The sequence below is a fragment of the Humulus lupulus genome, chromosome 3 (assembly GCF_963169125.1).
Source record: "Humulus lupulus chromosome 3, drHumLupu1.1, whole genome shotgun sequence".
Lineage (NCBI taxonomy): Eukaryota > Viridiplantae > Streptophyta > Magnoliopsida > Rosales > Cannabaceae > Humulus > Humulus lupulus.
The window spans coordinates 87344376-87361276 of record NC_084795.1 but is presented as its reverse complement, the minus strand read 5'-3'; the positions used below and the strand labels follow the sequence as shown (position 1 = coordinate 87361276).

At 30.7% G+C, this 16901-nt stretch overlaps 1 protein-coding gene across 1 annotated transcript; it reads right to left on the bottom strand.

Annotated features, from left to right (window-relative positions):
• Positions 1 to 8641: 8641 nt before the first annotated feature.
• Positions 8642 to 15661, bottom strand: LOC133824584 (uncharacterized). The gene is made up of 2 exons (XM_062257513.1): positions 14170 to 15661; positions 8642 to 8751 (listed from the first exon to the last, which is right to left on the bottom strand). Exons 1-2 carry the CDS (start codon positions 15659 to 15661, stop codon positions 8642 to 8644), a joined length of 1602 nt encoding a protein of 533 aa, XP_062113497.1.
• Positions 15662 to 16901: the final 1240 nt, after the last annotated feature.

Here is a 16901-nt window from a genome sequence, read left to right as displayed (position 1 = left end):
AAAGCAATTGATATACATATTATTGCACTCTTAAATGAATTTAATTGGGATACTTTATTTGATGATGAGATCTTTGTGAACTTAATTAAAGTTAATGCAATCTTAGATGATGCATTATAACCTTAATTAAGAATAATGCATTCAATGAGGAATACATGTAGTGATGAGGTTAATGCAATCTTAAGAGAAGGTATACATGTCAATTCAATTGATGTTGAGAATATTGCAACCTTGAGTGAAGTTAATGCAACTCAAGGGAAGATGCAAGGATGATGGTATGATACTTGTGCCAATTCATGCAACCTATGATAAGACTCTTTTAAAAATATTTGAAAGTGCAAAAGGTGGACTTGAAGTCCAAATGAGAAATGAAAAGAGACCCAAGGTACTTGGAAGGGGGTGCATGTTGGATATACATATTACAAGATCTTTGTTTATTTTCATGCAATTTACATATTATCAAACAAACATGCAAATTCCTAGAACATGCTGTTAGGAAAACTTTATACATGATCTTTATTTATTTTCATGTAGATCTAATATTAAACAAATTAATATGAGATAACCTAGAACGTGTTTCTAAAATTGAATTCAAAGAGAAGCAATGATAAGAGTACTTACAGTATACGCAGCGGAATGAATGAGTCATTCCTTCAGTTTCTCTAACCCTTGTATCCTTTCTGTCGCAGAGTACTACCAAGAAATTGAACCGATGTTCTAGTATCTTCACAGTCTTCCAAAGTATCCTTAGAATTACCTAGACTAGAGTGGGCAATTCTCAACACATGAGATAGATAAAGAGAGAAGAAGAGAAAATAACAAAGAGGCTTAGAAAATGACTTGTGTTTAGAGAGAATCTAAAAACTATCAGAAAATATGACTTGTGACTTATCAAACTTGTGTTTTGACTTCTCTCTAAGCTCTCCTTTTATAGACTCAATTAGGCCATTTAATTTAATTAAAAAATCAATAAAATAATAGCCAATTTGAAGCTCTATGTCAAAATTATCATGGGCTTTAGGCCCGTGAAATTTCTCATTTGATTATAAGCCCATTGAACTTAAAATTAAGTCGTGTATTATTTTCTATTGATTTAATTAATTAAATAATTATTTAAATCATTTATCAAATTAATTATTTATAATTTGAATCTTGATTTAAACTTATTTATTAATTTAGATACCAATTTATCTTAATTAATAAATCTACCTTAATTTCTCTTTTCTTCTCAAAATTACATAACTCTGTAAAACTATCCAAAATTGACCTGGTCCACTTTGATAATTCTAATTGATAATTAAATCAATTAATCGAGACTATCCAGATGATTTTATCCAAGGTACAATGGGGACCATAGGCCTATGAAATCAAGCTCCAATAAATTATCATAAATCTAACAAATAAATTTACTAACTTATTAATTCCTCGTGACTCCACTAAAGACTCGGAATTGCACTCTTGAATTCATAGAACGCTCTATAACAAATATAGATACGCTATTAATTATCCATTGTTACAACCATAATTGTCACTCAATTCTCTATAGACGGTCTACAATGAGATGGGACCAAAATACCGTTTTACCCCTCATTGTAATTTATCATTAAAACACTGTTCCTTGTAAATGATATTTCAGTAAACTAATTTAATTACTGAAATGAGATATCTATTATTTAACACCTTGAACCAAACTAAAAAGAAACCATTGTTTCACTTATTCATCAGAAGCTATAGATGTTCATATCTATGATTAATACTCTCACTCAATTATACTACCGAGTTTCCAAGATGTAAGTATGGGCTAGTACGTAGGGTAAACTGGTAACAAACAAGTCAAAGAACTCAAATAATACAATCAGTTAGAATATTAACCACTCGGAATTGAGATTGAATTGACCTATGGTCAACTATATGATATGACTAGAATAGACAATAACGGTATGTTTACTTATCTTATCAGCTGTCAATATCGGTCCAGTTCGATGTAACAAATACATCTGATCTTATCTAATTTGCTAATGTTCTGGAAATAACATAACACCACAATGTGTAAGTAGATCATATTGTAGATTGGCAAGTCAGTGTAAATCATGTGCACTGACTAATCTTAGGACCAACTTATTTTGAACATATAATCATATTTATATTCCACTGTGATTACGTCAATATAAATAAGATTAGCTATATGCTCGGGATTTAATAGAAGTTTATATTAAACAAATAATCATGAAAATAAAACATGTGAACAAAGTGATTGACCAAGTCAAAAAATGAATTCTATTCTCTTATTGATAATAAATGAGATTACAAAGAATTTGAGTTTTAATTAGAGCATAAAACCACAACACATGCTCCTATGAAATTGATACAAATACAGAGTAAAGTAAAAACTTACATTACACAGCGAAACTGGAACAACTCCTTCCTTCAATTCCTCTAACCCTTGATTCTTTTATGTAGCAGAGTATTGTCAAGAGATTGAACTAGATCAACAATACAGTCTTCCTCACCAGACCTTTGATCAACCTAGAACTAGTGTGGGCTGGTTCTCAACACATGAGATAGAGATCTAGAAGAGAATAAGAGATAGTCGCTAAGAAATGATTAGATTGTCTAGGTTTTCACTTACCCAATGAATCAACTGAGATTGACTTGTCAAAACTCTAGATATCATATTCCTTATATAGACAACTTAATAGAATTTATTTAAATTTAAATTAATTAAAAATAATAAACAAAAAATAAAAACCTTGGGCTTCTACAAATGGACTTGAACTCAATCTCTTTGTTTTGAATTTAAATCCCAATTGGGCATAAATTCAAAACCTTTTATTTATTTATTTTTAATTAATTAATTAAATCTTTATTCAAATTAACTAATAATAATTTGAAACTTGATATAATATTATTTATATATATCGACACCAATTTATCAATATTAATAAATTTACCCAAATATTCTATTTAATTCTCTAAATCTCATATCTTTGTAAATTTTCCAAAATTGACCTACTCAACTTTAAAAATCCTAATTGATAATTAAATCAATTAATTGAGACATTCTAGATGATTTAATCAAAGGTGATGCAGGGACTATGGATCCATGAAATCAAGCTCCAATAAGTTACCGTGAATTTATTTACAAATAATTTCACTACCATATTAATTCCTCGTGACTCCATTATAGACTCGAAATTGAACTCTTGAATTCATAGAACGTATTTTCCAAACCATAAATACGCCATCCATTGTTAAAACCAGTACAGTCAGTCAATCATCTATCAATGACTTACTAACGAGCAAGGTACAAATTACTGTTTTACCCCTCATCAATATTTTATCCTTAATGTAGCGCACCAAAATTCTTTTTTAAATTAATTAATTTTGTGCTTTGTTTTATTAATTATTTTTAAGTGTTAGAAATTATTTTAATTGTTTGGTAGGAATTGTGTGAATTTAATGGATATTACGATAGGAGTGATATATTGCATGTTCTGGAAATTTTCTTAGTACAGGTTATTGTGTTAAGTGTGAACTTGGTTGTTAGAAACAACCAAAGTTATTATTCAGATATGGTTATCTATAATGGATGTTCTGGGAATGCAGGTTGTTATGATATGTATGAAAATTGGTTGTTGGGCGCAACCTATGTGCTTGATTTTTGTTATGGCTATTATTTGAGAATTGTATGATAGAGTTGGAATTTATCCAATACCCTAATAACCAGTAGCGATAACTACCTTAGGTCAACCTATTACTAAGTTTAGTATATTTGTGTGCAAGGCTATTCTTACTAAGCATTTTCGCTTACCTGGTTGTTTCATGTTGTAGGTAAGTGCAAAAGCAAAGTGGAGTAGTGAGCGCCAGAGTCTGCTTGCGGATATCTACATGTGGCCTAACCTGGGGAGGTTTTGATGGAATACCATTTTGAAATGAAAAAATTGGGAGCTTGCTATTTCTTTTATGACAATTGTTTTACTATAACTCTGTAAAAGAGTAGTTGTAATTCTGTTGCTAAACTAAAAGTGTGCGCACACGATCTTTTTAAAAGTTTTTTTATATGGATTTTTGGTACAATGATTTAAAGTAAAAGTTTAAATTTCTGCGTGATTTTGGTCTTATGTGTTTTGAGGGTCGTTACAGATATATATGTCCATTTGAGATTTTGGACATGATTGGATAGGTAGCCTATCGATAAGCACTACCACCAGTATTCGTTGAGACGCATAATGTGTTCAATATTTTGATGCTAAGGAAATACATGTCAGATCCATCTCACGTGTTGAACTATGCTGTTTTAGAACTGTAGGAGGACTTGAGTTATGATGAATGATCAGTACGCGTTCTAGAGAAGGGAACTAAGGAGTTAAGGTCCAAGAGTATCCCTCTACTCAAAGTCCTGTGGAGTAATTGTTTAGAAAGAGAAGCAACGTGGGAGTTGGAGGAGGACATGAAGGACAATATCCTGAATTATTCGGTAAGTTAAATTTCGAGGACGAAATTCCTTTGAGGGATGATTGTAATAACCAAGTTATTATTCTACTTTGTAGAATTATTTTATTTGCTTCGCTACTTTGAATGTAGATATGGGATGATTGCTTAAGTGTGATAATTTTTTTAAGCTTTGATTAATTATGGTATTAATTTAAAGCCCATGATAAGTTTGGACTTTAATAGTTAGAATAAGAGTTTATTATTTAAGACAATATAAGTATAGTAAACATGTCACACATATTGGAATAAATTAATTAGCATTTAAATTTGGTGTTCAAAATGGATAAAACCCTAGTTATACACGTGTGCATTGATTTAAGAAGACAAAATTTGATTTTTGAATTAGCTTAAGCTAGTCGTGAGTCATAGAGAGAAAAAGGGAGAGATTTAAGCTAAGTTTGAACGATTTAAATTTTAATTTTTAGAGTTTAGTATGTAGGCTTTATGGCAGGAAGTTTGAATAAATTTGAACGTTTGAGCTTGAGAGAAGACTAGGCAAGGTGGCGTGTAGGCTAGAATAAAGCAACTAAGTGGACTTGACTTGGTCTTGAACACTAGTGATGGGTGTGTGGCATCAAAAGAGAAAATGGAGGATTAGTTACAAGAAAACAAGGGGGTAGTCGAAACATAGGTGAAGGGAAGGCTTGAAGAAGTCTTCAAATTTTGAAATGAGATTGAGAAAAGTGGGGAGAGAAATTAGGTAGAAGGGTTGTGCTTGGAGTCTATAAATAGAGCTTAAGGTCTTCCATTTTCTCTAAATTTTTTGAACAAGCTTAGGTGCAAAAACATTTTTCATTCTTCATCTCCATTTCTTCCTTGGCCAAGAGACACTACACCAAGCTTCCACCATATTTTCAAAACCTAGCTCTTGTCCCATTATCTTCCAGATCTGAAACATACATTTTTGCAAACACTTTTCTACATTGAAACCCTAGCTTAGCAAAAGTCGAAACCCTAAGGCTCTTAGTGGCCAAAACTGTAGTGTATTCAAGGAATTCAGGAGATAGCATTACTCTTCAATGTTTCAGGATTCATTCATAGTCCAGACCAGAGTATTGATTCACGAAGATAAGGTATAATTTATTAAGGTGTAGAGTTCGATTTAAGATACATATAAGTTAGTTTAGACTATAATGCTAGTTTATGTAAATATTATGATGTAAAGAGCACTTTGAGTGTGTGGTTCTAAAGATCTTAGTGCAGTCATTCTCTTATCTCCACTTTCAAGGTAAGGAAATTAGGTAGATCTTTATGTTAGAATATGTAAGTATGATATGTATGGTGTGGTATATGTATGGCTAATGTTGCAGGAACATGAATGATTTGTACGTGAGGTAATGTGGCTCTGGTTTGCCTATTACAGTTATCTCTACCCTCATAAACTATTTGTTTTGTTATTATGTATGTAAGGGTATCCTTGTGTTCCTAGGTTCACTTTTGGATTAAGCTATGATACTAGTAAGGTTTATGTGTGATTTTGTATGGTTATGTTTAATAGGCATATGTATGTGGCATAAGACTTATTAAGTAACTATTTGCTAGGTATTATGTGATTGTTATGCTTATGAGTTTGTATGTATTTTCTTATGGGGCTTAGAAGCTCACTCTTTATGTTCTTATATGTGCATATCAAACCAAGTACAACCTTAGACTGATGAGTGCAAGTTGATTCTAACTAGCAGTGTATGTATCGGTGAGAATCATATAGCTGATGATGGTCAAAGGGTACGCACGATTTTTAGTTTTACCTTTGTTTTATTTATTTTAAATAAGAGAATAATAAATGTTGATGTATTTTCATTATTTTATTATTGAAGATTCTAAAGTATGTTTTAATTTTTACTGCGTACCCTATTGCATTGTTTGTAATAAAAAAGGGGCAACATTTATTATTATTTTTAACGCTTGAATTTATTATGTGATTTTATTGTATAAACCTGGGTGTTCCAATATAGGAGAAGAAGAACAACTATGAGCAATATAAAATTAAAAATTAAAAATTTCCATGGAAAATAATAGTTTAAAATGAAGGGAAAAAAAAATCAAAGAATCAACATCTAGTTCCAAAAACGTGTGAGAGGGTGAAGAAAATGAAAGGACATGTGAGGCAAGTAGGAAAAAAATAAAGGCTAAAACTATAACTTAGAAAATTGAAATTTATGTAGGGTTTATACATTTTTAGACCCTGTGTTTTGTCTCATTACCTGTTTAGACCATGTGTTTTGACAAATTACTTTTTGGACCCTATGTTTTCTAAAATAGTTCAAATAAACCCATAAACCCGATTTTGATCAAAGTTTTTTGAACTAAAATCACAAATAATTCATCAAACTAACAACTCAGAACAAAAATACAGTCATTCTGCCTAAAAACTGTGTTGTTATACTCAATTTTTTGTTCATTAAAATCAGGTTTAGGGGCCTATTTGAACCATTTTACAAAATACAGGGTCCAAAAAATAATTTATCAAAATGCAGGGTCCAAACAGGTAATGAGACAAAACACATGGTCTAAAAATGTATAAACCCATATATGTATATACTAGTTAGCAAATATGTCTCTAAGACTACATGTTTTGGTTGAAATGAAAAATTAAAATACAAATAAATATATATTTTATAATGTTATATTTAGTTATGTTATAATGTTAACTAAAAGAATCATTTAACTACAATGGATTTTAATAAAGGGGTTTTTTTTTTCTAAAATATCCAAATACCATTAAAAAACAACTTTTTTACTGTTACACGGCAAAAACAACTTTTGTATGACACTTTTTTTTTTCTTTAAAAAATACTACTTGCTCTATCCTTTGCAAGCGACAAGAACCCCACCTTCTCAGGCAACCCACGGTGCCGAGGAGCTTCAGCTTCGGTAAACAGCCACCACAAAACCCAGCAAGGAAATAGCTCCATGAATGCCAGCGAGTAGTTTTCATTGTTAATCAGCCATGGCAGCGACCAACGAGGGGAGATCTCCATGAATAGCAGCGAGAAAAGATCAATGAAAGACCTCCATTAACGCTGACGAGAGAAGATCCACAAAAAAGCTATTTACGTGAACAGAAAAATCGTTGATCTAGAGTTGCCCAAACATTTCGAAACAAAATCATTAAAAACAATTATGATGTTGATTAGTGTGTGGTTAGTTTAATTTATTCATCAAATTTTGTTGCTCTTTGTTTGATTCTCATATTTTAATGGTATTTCTCCCTATAGTGTAGTTGTTTTCTCGTTAATTTTGCAGATCTAGAAGGGAAAATACTGAATTGAAAAATTTGGGCAGTATATTAAAAACAAGTAAGGTATTTTAAAATATTAATTTAACTTTTGTTGTTGTTCAGTTGTTCGCTTGTTGTCCTGGCGTTGTTGTCACTTACACTTATACAAACATGAAAATGACAATGTTGACATTCTACAAAACTTAATTTATGCACATCTCAAATAATGAAATCGATAAAATTTTTGAACATAGTGGAAAATTGATCCCAAAACACTGCAAACACAAATACCTCCTACAAAAGTTGCATCAACAACTACAAAGCAACACGAAAAATAACAAAACTTCAACTACAATATCAAGTCAAAATAACGTTACCCACTCCTAAAAATAATTGATGATGACAATCTCATTATTTACTTGCAGTTGACAATAAAATAAATTGATTCCAGAGTATCCTTGATGTGAGTATAATGGATACAAAAACAAGTCACTCATTCTCTTTTTGTACTATAGATAATCAACAATGTATCAAAGTTGTGTTGCTATTGTGTTGTTGTAAAGTTGTTAGTAATGAATTTTTTCTCTTACCGGTTTATGTTGTGTTGCTTTGGAGTTTATGTAATGTTGGCAAAACTAAAATTGGTACGAAAGTTTTGAAATTACAATGTTGATATCATAAATTACAAACAACATTTTGCCAAAACAAAAGCTCAGGGAGTCCTTGATTTTTGATGAAATGTGATGTCCAACATTGATACAAACTAAAATAAAAAACTTGACAATAATCCAGAATTGTGATATAACAACGAATTAAACTAAATATATCTATAATTTGAAATGAATGAACATATGTCAAAAACATAAAAACAGCAACTCTTGTGTTGCTTTCTTGTTGTTGCAGACTTGATTACTTTGATATGCATGATCATTTTTCCCACTCCAAAGCCCTCCATTTACCTTTGGGTTTGAATGAAGCTTCACCATCACTGTCCATATTTCCAATTGCTTCTTCGACAAAATACTCAGCAAATGACGCTACAAAAACACCACAATCATTACAGAACAACAGAAAACAACATATTACTAATCAAACAAAAAAACCCAACAAAACTGAATAAACCTTTAAACATAACCAATATTCAATAGAGACTTGCTTATTTTCTTGCTCATGCAAACCCTAAAAGAGCCAAACACAACCTAAAAAAAAAAAAAAAAAACCCAATACAAAACCCTAAAATAACACTTAATAAAAATAAAAAACAAACACACCAAAAGAATTATTAAAACTGGCACTAAACAACCAAATCTCAATTATTCAAGCATTACATCAAACACATTGCATGCATTGTGAAAAAAATGCACTAACATATACGAAAATATAACAAAATAAACCAAAAAAATGAGGTAACAAAAAATAAAAAGCAGCAAAATAATAATATACACAACAACTAAATGAGTAAGAAAATAAAAACAACAAAACAAAAATACAAAAAAACATAGTGGGTAACGCCGGCGATGGAGAAAAATGGCTGTAAGCTGCTGGCAATGGAGAAAATGGGCTGGAAGCAGCCGGAGTGTTGTAACGGGGAGATTGAAGTGATGATGAAGAGCAGGTGAAGCTTGGGCAAAGAGGAAATGGAGGAGGAAGAAGAGAGAAAACATGTTGGAGGAGGAAGAAGAAGAGAGAGAAGGAGACGGAGGAAGAAGAAGAAAGAGAAAAAGAGATTGATAGGTGTTAGTAAAGCAAATAGTATTTTTGTAAATATAAAACTTAACAAATAGTATATACATAAACATCAAATAGTAAAAAAAGTTATAATACTTGTCTAATAGTAGTTTTGTAATAAATGTGCCAATTTTGGCACTTTGTGTAAAATTTCTTAATAAGTTAAAATATATATATATTCTATATAATAAGTGTGTAGATAACAAAAATTTTTGGTTTGAACTATTTTTTACTTTTTTAATATTAACTTTAACAGAATATTCTTATATTTAACGGTAGTTTGTAAATACTTAAACTTAAATAAAATAAAATAAATAATAAAAAAATGATATTTTTGAGATACTTTATAATGATAATTATTAAAAAATAATAATAAATAATTAAACAAATTAAAATATGATATTTTGAGATAATTTACAATAATAATTATTTAAAAATAATAAATTATTAAACAAATTAAAATAGGATATTTTGAGATATTTTAGAATGATAATTATTTTAAAATAATAAAATAATATGTTTTATAACTTAAATAAAATTTAATTTAATTTAAACCCACTTATTAGAATAATATCATATTAAACATATAATATAATCTACCGTCAATTAGCAAATTTTTTTTTTTTAAAACTAACAAGAAACTTAAATTTAAAATCCACATATAATATTTAATATTACATTAAACATATAATATATAATCACTTATTGTCACTCTCAAATTCAAAAACTAGAATAAATATAAACTTAAACAAAAATAAATAAATTAATTAAAATAAAATATTTATTTAAAATTTAGATGACATTAATACAAATTTAATAAAAATAATTAATAAATTCTATAAATAAAACTAAACAAACATGGATATTGCATGTTGTTTGTATCTAGTATATATATATTCATAAAAATTAAAATCTAGAAATAAAAAAGATAAGATTCTTTAAGATAATAATAATAATAATAATAAAGAAAAAAATAAAAAAGACGTTTTTATTGGCACACCGTTTTTTTTCCTTCACACCCTCTTCCTGATTACGCCTTTCATAGAAAATTTTAAAAAAATTCACACGCGTTCCTAATTTTTATTTTGTACAAAATTACACTATTATAAATAGGATTGATGGGAAAACATTATAATACATTTTAATAACCTAATAGTGTAGATTTGTTTGTTAAATGATACCAAAAAAATTCACTCATTGGTATCTTACTCTACTAATTTTTATTGTTCGAATAATAATATAATACTTTTTGGTAAATCTAAAACAAAAACACATATGGTGTTGTTTGGTAACACTTAAAAAATAGTTTTTTATTTAATTAATTAAAAATTTGAAAATTAAACATAAAATGTGTTTGATAACTTTATTTTTATTTATTATTTTTTTAAAATTTTAATTAAAATTTATTAAAATTTAAAAGTAGAATTTTTTCACTTTCAAAATTTTTTTAAACAGTTTTCAATTTTTTTTTTTTTTTTTTTTATTATCTTCTTCAAATCAACACCTTATATTGTTAAATAAAAAATGAAAATAAAAGTTATCAAACGCGTTTATTATTTTTTGTTTTTAAAAACAAAACACAAAAATAGTTACCAAACATATTTTTATTTTTTAAAAATAAAGAAACAAAAATAAGATAATATTTTTATTTTTATGTTTAAAAAATTTAAAAATAAAAATTTTACCAAACGGGATAATTGTTGAACACTGACAAATGTCAACGCCATTTTTATATGGAAAAGGATAAGGATTTCGTTTCGTTTTTGAGATTATGAATGCTCAAGAATGCAAGAAGCTTACTTGATTTGGCCTAGAAAAGTCAACCTAGGTCTACAGGAACTTTTTTATTAACTAGTTTCTAGGTCTTGGCATGGAAACAATTCTCTTCTTCTTTACAAAGTTAAGGCCTTTGTTTATAAAAGATTGAGCCATAGCTAATTTCTCATAATTAATGAGATATAATTGTTCTTTTTTTTTTGTTGCAACCACTACAATAAATTTAAAATAAAAAATATCATAAGTTTCTTAAACTTATACACATTGACCTCTCAAACTTATTACATCTTTAATGTTTATTTTATATAAGATATCTCCCAAAATTAGTTATGTTCCTATAGCTCTTTTTGAAGAACTTGCAAGCCTACTCGAAGAAATTTTTTGCTCGTGGTCACATGGTGATGAGCACCATGAGTTTAGAAGACTTTCATGAAGTTCTGCTCTTTGAGCTGCGCGTACATCTCCTCTGAGCAAGGGTCCTCATTCTAGTCCACTCAGTTCTTTTGTTCTTGCTAGCAGAACAAGATAGAATACTCTTTTTTCGTTTTGTGTGTGCCGTGAATACACACACAATACTTGCTCCCCAAGTCCTTGCCTATACTTCGTGCGGTGAGACCTTAACTGATTCAACTATTTCGCTTACCTTCGTAGCTCCATCTAGCAAATTTCCAGCTATTTAATATTTGCATATTATATACAAATTTGTAATCCTGCTCAAGCAAATTTATAATGAATATGTACGTAGATGCACTACCTTGTATTTTTTGTAACACTTTAATGAATGCTTTTATTACTTATAATGCAAGTACTTTAATAACACGCTGATTAGTTATGTGAGTCATCCTTATAATGATCACCTAGTAGTAATACACCACTACCTTGTAATGTATGGAACATTTTAATGAGCGTTCACATTCCTTGTAATGTCCTTGTAAACAAAGACCCTTTTTCACACTTGTCGAAAATCACTAAGATGAGACCACTTATATTATTTATACTATAGAAAATGACTTGATTTGGATAGAGTTTTAGGCACTATAAGGAGCAATATCCCTTGTTAAAATAAACATATAAAAAAAAATTAAAATAGACACTCTAATGGATCACATGCTAAACCTTGGAAAATTCACGTGGCTACTCTAGTGAATTTTCTCGAGTGTATTGACCTTGGTATTCCTTCCTGATGAGAAACTTGATCTCTCATCTTTGATGTGCTTACACTCATTTTGTGTTTTTTTGTTGGGTATTTTATTTTGTATATATAATTATTTTTTATAGTTATAAATATGTTGTTTATTTATTATAGTATTTTATAAAAGGTGTTGGATTTTGTTCTCGATACTATTAGTGAACACAAAGTGAAACCTGAGCAGCAATCGTTTTTATGCTTGATATTAAACTCAATTTCTGGAAACAATATGAGCTTGAAAACTAGCAGTCACTTCTATTAGTAGTAATTGAGAGGTTTTAGTAATAGAACAGTAAAGAGAAAAGGAGAGAATGAAAGTCTCTTAATATTGAAAATGGAAAAGGTTACTGAAATTCCGTTTTTTATGATTACCAACTTAATTATATAATTTAAATAATTAATTACTGAATTGTTATAGAAATGTTTAAACAGACACAGAGACTATTTAAATAGAAATCAGATATGTTTAAACATTTTATCACTAGAAAATAAAAACAAACATTAGGTAAAGAACACACGAAATTATACGTGGTATCAGCAATCTTTGCAGATTGCTACTAGTCCATAGGGTCACGCCCAGAGAATGAAATTTATTAGAAGAATATCTAAATGATTACAAAACCAAATTGACTTATACAAATAAAGACTCTCTCTTGAAGTTGTCGCAACTGTTGTAATCTAAACTCCTAATCAAATTTCGGAAATGCTAAGATCTTGAACTCCCTTCAGATCATAACACTTGCACTTTTCCTCCCGAAAAGTGTCTCACGAACAAGACTTCTCCCGAAGCTTGATGAACAATGTCCAAGTGTGTTGTACCTGCATAATTAGCACAAAGAAAATAATACAGAAGTACACTATAATAAACCACTAAAAACTTGCTGGACTCAAGTTCTTCACATAATAAAAAGTCTCTCTAAAACTTGAAAATATTTGGAAAATAATACGCCAAGAGAGATGATGAAAAAACCAACGACCTAAGGATGATTATATACTCTTTAGAATCCCTTTAGGTCGTGGAAAACAAATCAGCCAATAAATGGAAAATCTTCTCGAAAAGGTAAGTCAGAATTTGTTCAAACAGACTGGCAATCCGTTCAAATAGATTCATTGAACCTGGACAGTTTTTAAACCCAGTTTCCTTAAATAAATAAGGAAATAATATATACATTATCTCTGCAAGCTGTACACGGTTTCTGGACAACCAAATCAGATCAAGAAATAAATATCAATAATTTCCATATATACAAAAGTTAAGACAAGATAATCTTTTATAGGAAATTATATATTTATTCTATTAACATATATAATCTGATTTTAGAAAACACATCACAACAAAACAAGAAACTACCCATTTCGAAAATTCTTCTTTAATTAATTTTGTCAATTTTGTCAAATATGCCAATAAAAGATTTTACAATCTCCCCCTTTGGCAATTTGATAGACAAAATTAATTCAAAAACCTGTAACACAAATGTTAGTTATAAGCAAAGAGAAAAAACTCCCCCTGCAAATATGCATTAACTTATAACAAACATTTAAAGAAACTAGACTGAACTCCCCCTCAAAATAAGAAGGTCCAGAGTTAAACAAAAACAACAAACAAAACAGGTTTTTGGAAGTATCTACTCTCCCCCTTTGTGTCTTTCAAAGAAGCCAAAGAACCATAAAACAAAAACAAAAGAGAGTATAAATGTTCTTAGGATAATAGACATAAAAATAAGTAAAACTAAACGACTGGATCCTTGGACAGAGTTTGAACAGCATCCAACACAGAACGTTGCAATCAAATAATCAACAGAGGCTCGAACAGCAACTATTTCTGTAGAAACAAGTCCGGAATCTATGGGAACAGAGGAGGATGCATGAGGAATGTCATCTGAGGCAAACTTCAGAGATTGGGGCTTGACTTTGTTGGTTGATGGAGCATCAGTGACTTCAGTAGGAGGAGCAGAGGCCTTGTAGGAAGCAGCAGTAGTGGGAGCCACCAAGTCTTCTTGATCACGTTTGAGATCTTTTTTCTGCATACTCAACACTTTATAAAAAGCTTGAGGAAAAGGAAGATTCAAGTTTTTCCTATTACCTTTTCGAAATTCAATGATTTGATCATGGATGACTATAGCCAAGTTTATACCAATACCAGTCCCCACCTTGTACAAAAATGAGGCCATGTCAAATGAGATAGTTGCGGTGTAAGAAGTTGGTTTCCAATTCGTTGTGGCAAACTTATGGAGGACAACATAAGTGTAGGTGAGATTAGAGACCGAGATGACTGTATTAGATGGCCATACCATTTTTTGCCCTACTAATTCAGTGATAACCATATCCTTGTCAAGAGTGGCAAGATCATCATCATCCTCGACATCAAGAGGAAGATGCAAAGCATGGGCAATGTCTTGAGGAGAAAAAGAGAACCAATGGCCCCTAACAAACACTTTACAATATAGAGGAGATTTAGGTTCAATAATTTCATTAGTAAGATAGGCATAGAATTCCTTGACTATTCTATCCACAAAACCAGTAAATTTAACCAAAGAACCTGTCCATTTTCGATCTTGAAGCATTGTTAGTACACCATAAGGTCGATGATCACTCAAGACATAATTTCTCTCAATGATAAATTTCCTTTGAGCATAGAGAACCATATCACGAGCATTATCATTATAACAAAAAGTTGAAGAATAAGGTTTGAAATTTACACCTGAACGTTTTGGAGAGGGCGTAGAATCAGAAATAGGTCTCTTGCCTTTAGCCTTGTATGACAAGGGAGATGCAACAGGCTCTGTGTCAGATTCGGCTTCTTGTTCAGAGGGGACAATGTCTTCCTGTTTTGGTTCATCAGACTCAGCCTCTGATTCTGCATTGTCAGGAACAGTGTCATCAGATAAGGTGGTATCACGGGTTGCTTCAGACTCAAATTTTCCTTCCTCAGGGTCAGATTCAGAGGAAGACGGAGAAGGGGGATGAGCCTTCAATCTTTTCGTGGTAGCAGTCAAGGGGGAAGAAGACGAGTCCAACCCCAATTTTCTCTTTGGAGCCACAGATTTTTTCTTGGACTGGCTTGGCTTCAAGGGCAGCTTGAGTAATCTAGCAGCAGCAGCTTTGGAAGAAGATGAAACATATTTTGATTTTTCCCTAGCCATCAGAGACGATTCAATCGGAAGAGGAGATAGGTTCTTGGCTCGAGAGGGCACCACCACTTCAGATGGTGGTGCAACATTGACAATATCAGCTGTGATATCTGGAAACACCATGGGGTGTTCATTAGAGAGGGAGAACACCTTCTTGCGCGCCTTGGATTAGCAAGTTTTCCCAACAGATGTGGCAGGTGCTGGAACAGATGGAGGCACCGTTGACACAGATGGAGGAGGCAATGGAGAGGGCACCTTTTTGAATTGAGAAGCAGGGGTCTTCTTAGAGGAAGCTCCATGAGTTTTCACCATTGTTCCTTCTCTGAAAAACAGCAAACACTTACAAAAAAATGAGAGAAAAAAAATTGAAGAAGAAGAGGTGGCTTAGTGGGATCGTGGGTGAGAAGAAAAAGGGTAGTGACAAGCTTTTTAAGGACAAACACTTTCCCAATTAGGACACCGACGGCAAGAAGAAGCTTCCCCCTTTTTTTTTTTAAATTTGTTTTATTTATTAAAAAAATAAAAGGAAACAAACCTTAAAACACACGATCAATACTAAAAAGGTAACCAAAGAAAAACCCCACACGATCTTCTTATTGACCTTTTCTTTTCTTTTTTAAATTTTTTTACAAAAAAAATAAATAAAGTACAAAACAATAAAGATATAAATCATGGTATTCCAGATTGAGAAAGAGGACAAAATAAAATCCTTGGAAACAAAGAATATATTAAATCACACAAAATAAATGCATAATTTCACATAATTATCACAAAGATTCGGTCCACCATGAATTTCATTGTCAATCAATTTTTTTATATATATATAAAAATGCACAAAAATAAAACTCAACCAAAAATATCTGCTTTGATCAATGAGTGTTATCCTTGAAAAAAAAAATCAAGCAACTGAAAATAAGTGTTAGTGTATAACATGGATAAGAACACTTGTGAAAATGAAAAATTAGAAAGAATATTCGAGAGAAACAAAGCACAATTCAGTCACAAGCACATATTCTTAACATGTACAATTTTTTTTATTATAAGTCAATCAACATGTATGAGTCTTACACACATTTTTTTTATTATAAAATGTGTACAATTTTTCTTGCATAGTTTCAAGCATAAGTGTGTGATAGTGTATGCACGGGAACATTGCCCAATGACAAATAAGTCTTTTTCAAAATTGTAAATAATTGTAACCCATGAAGACGCTGTCACACTACACCAGTGGTAGCCCTTTTCTATGGTAACGTATCATCTTTATAACTCCAAATTACAAAGTTCCAACTTACTCAAAAGACGGCTTTCACACACTGATGTAGGTAGCTTTATTCTTGCATAGGAGCTTGAAACAATGCTACAC

What these genes read in the sequence shown, in the direction of transcription:
- LOC133824584 (XM_062257513.1), bottom strand. Translation starts at nt 15,661, where the DNA reads ATGGTGTTTCCAGATATCACAGCTGATATTGTCAATGTTGCACCACCA. An exon ending in AACGTTCTGTGTTGGATGCT is followed by an intron (nt 8,752 to 14,169) that starts GTTCAAACTCTG and finishes GTGTTTTTGTAG; the next exon opens with CGTCATTTGCTGAGTATTTT.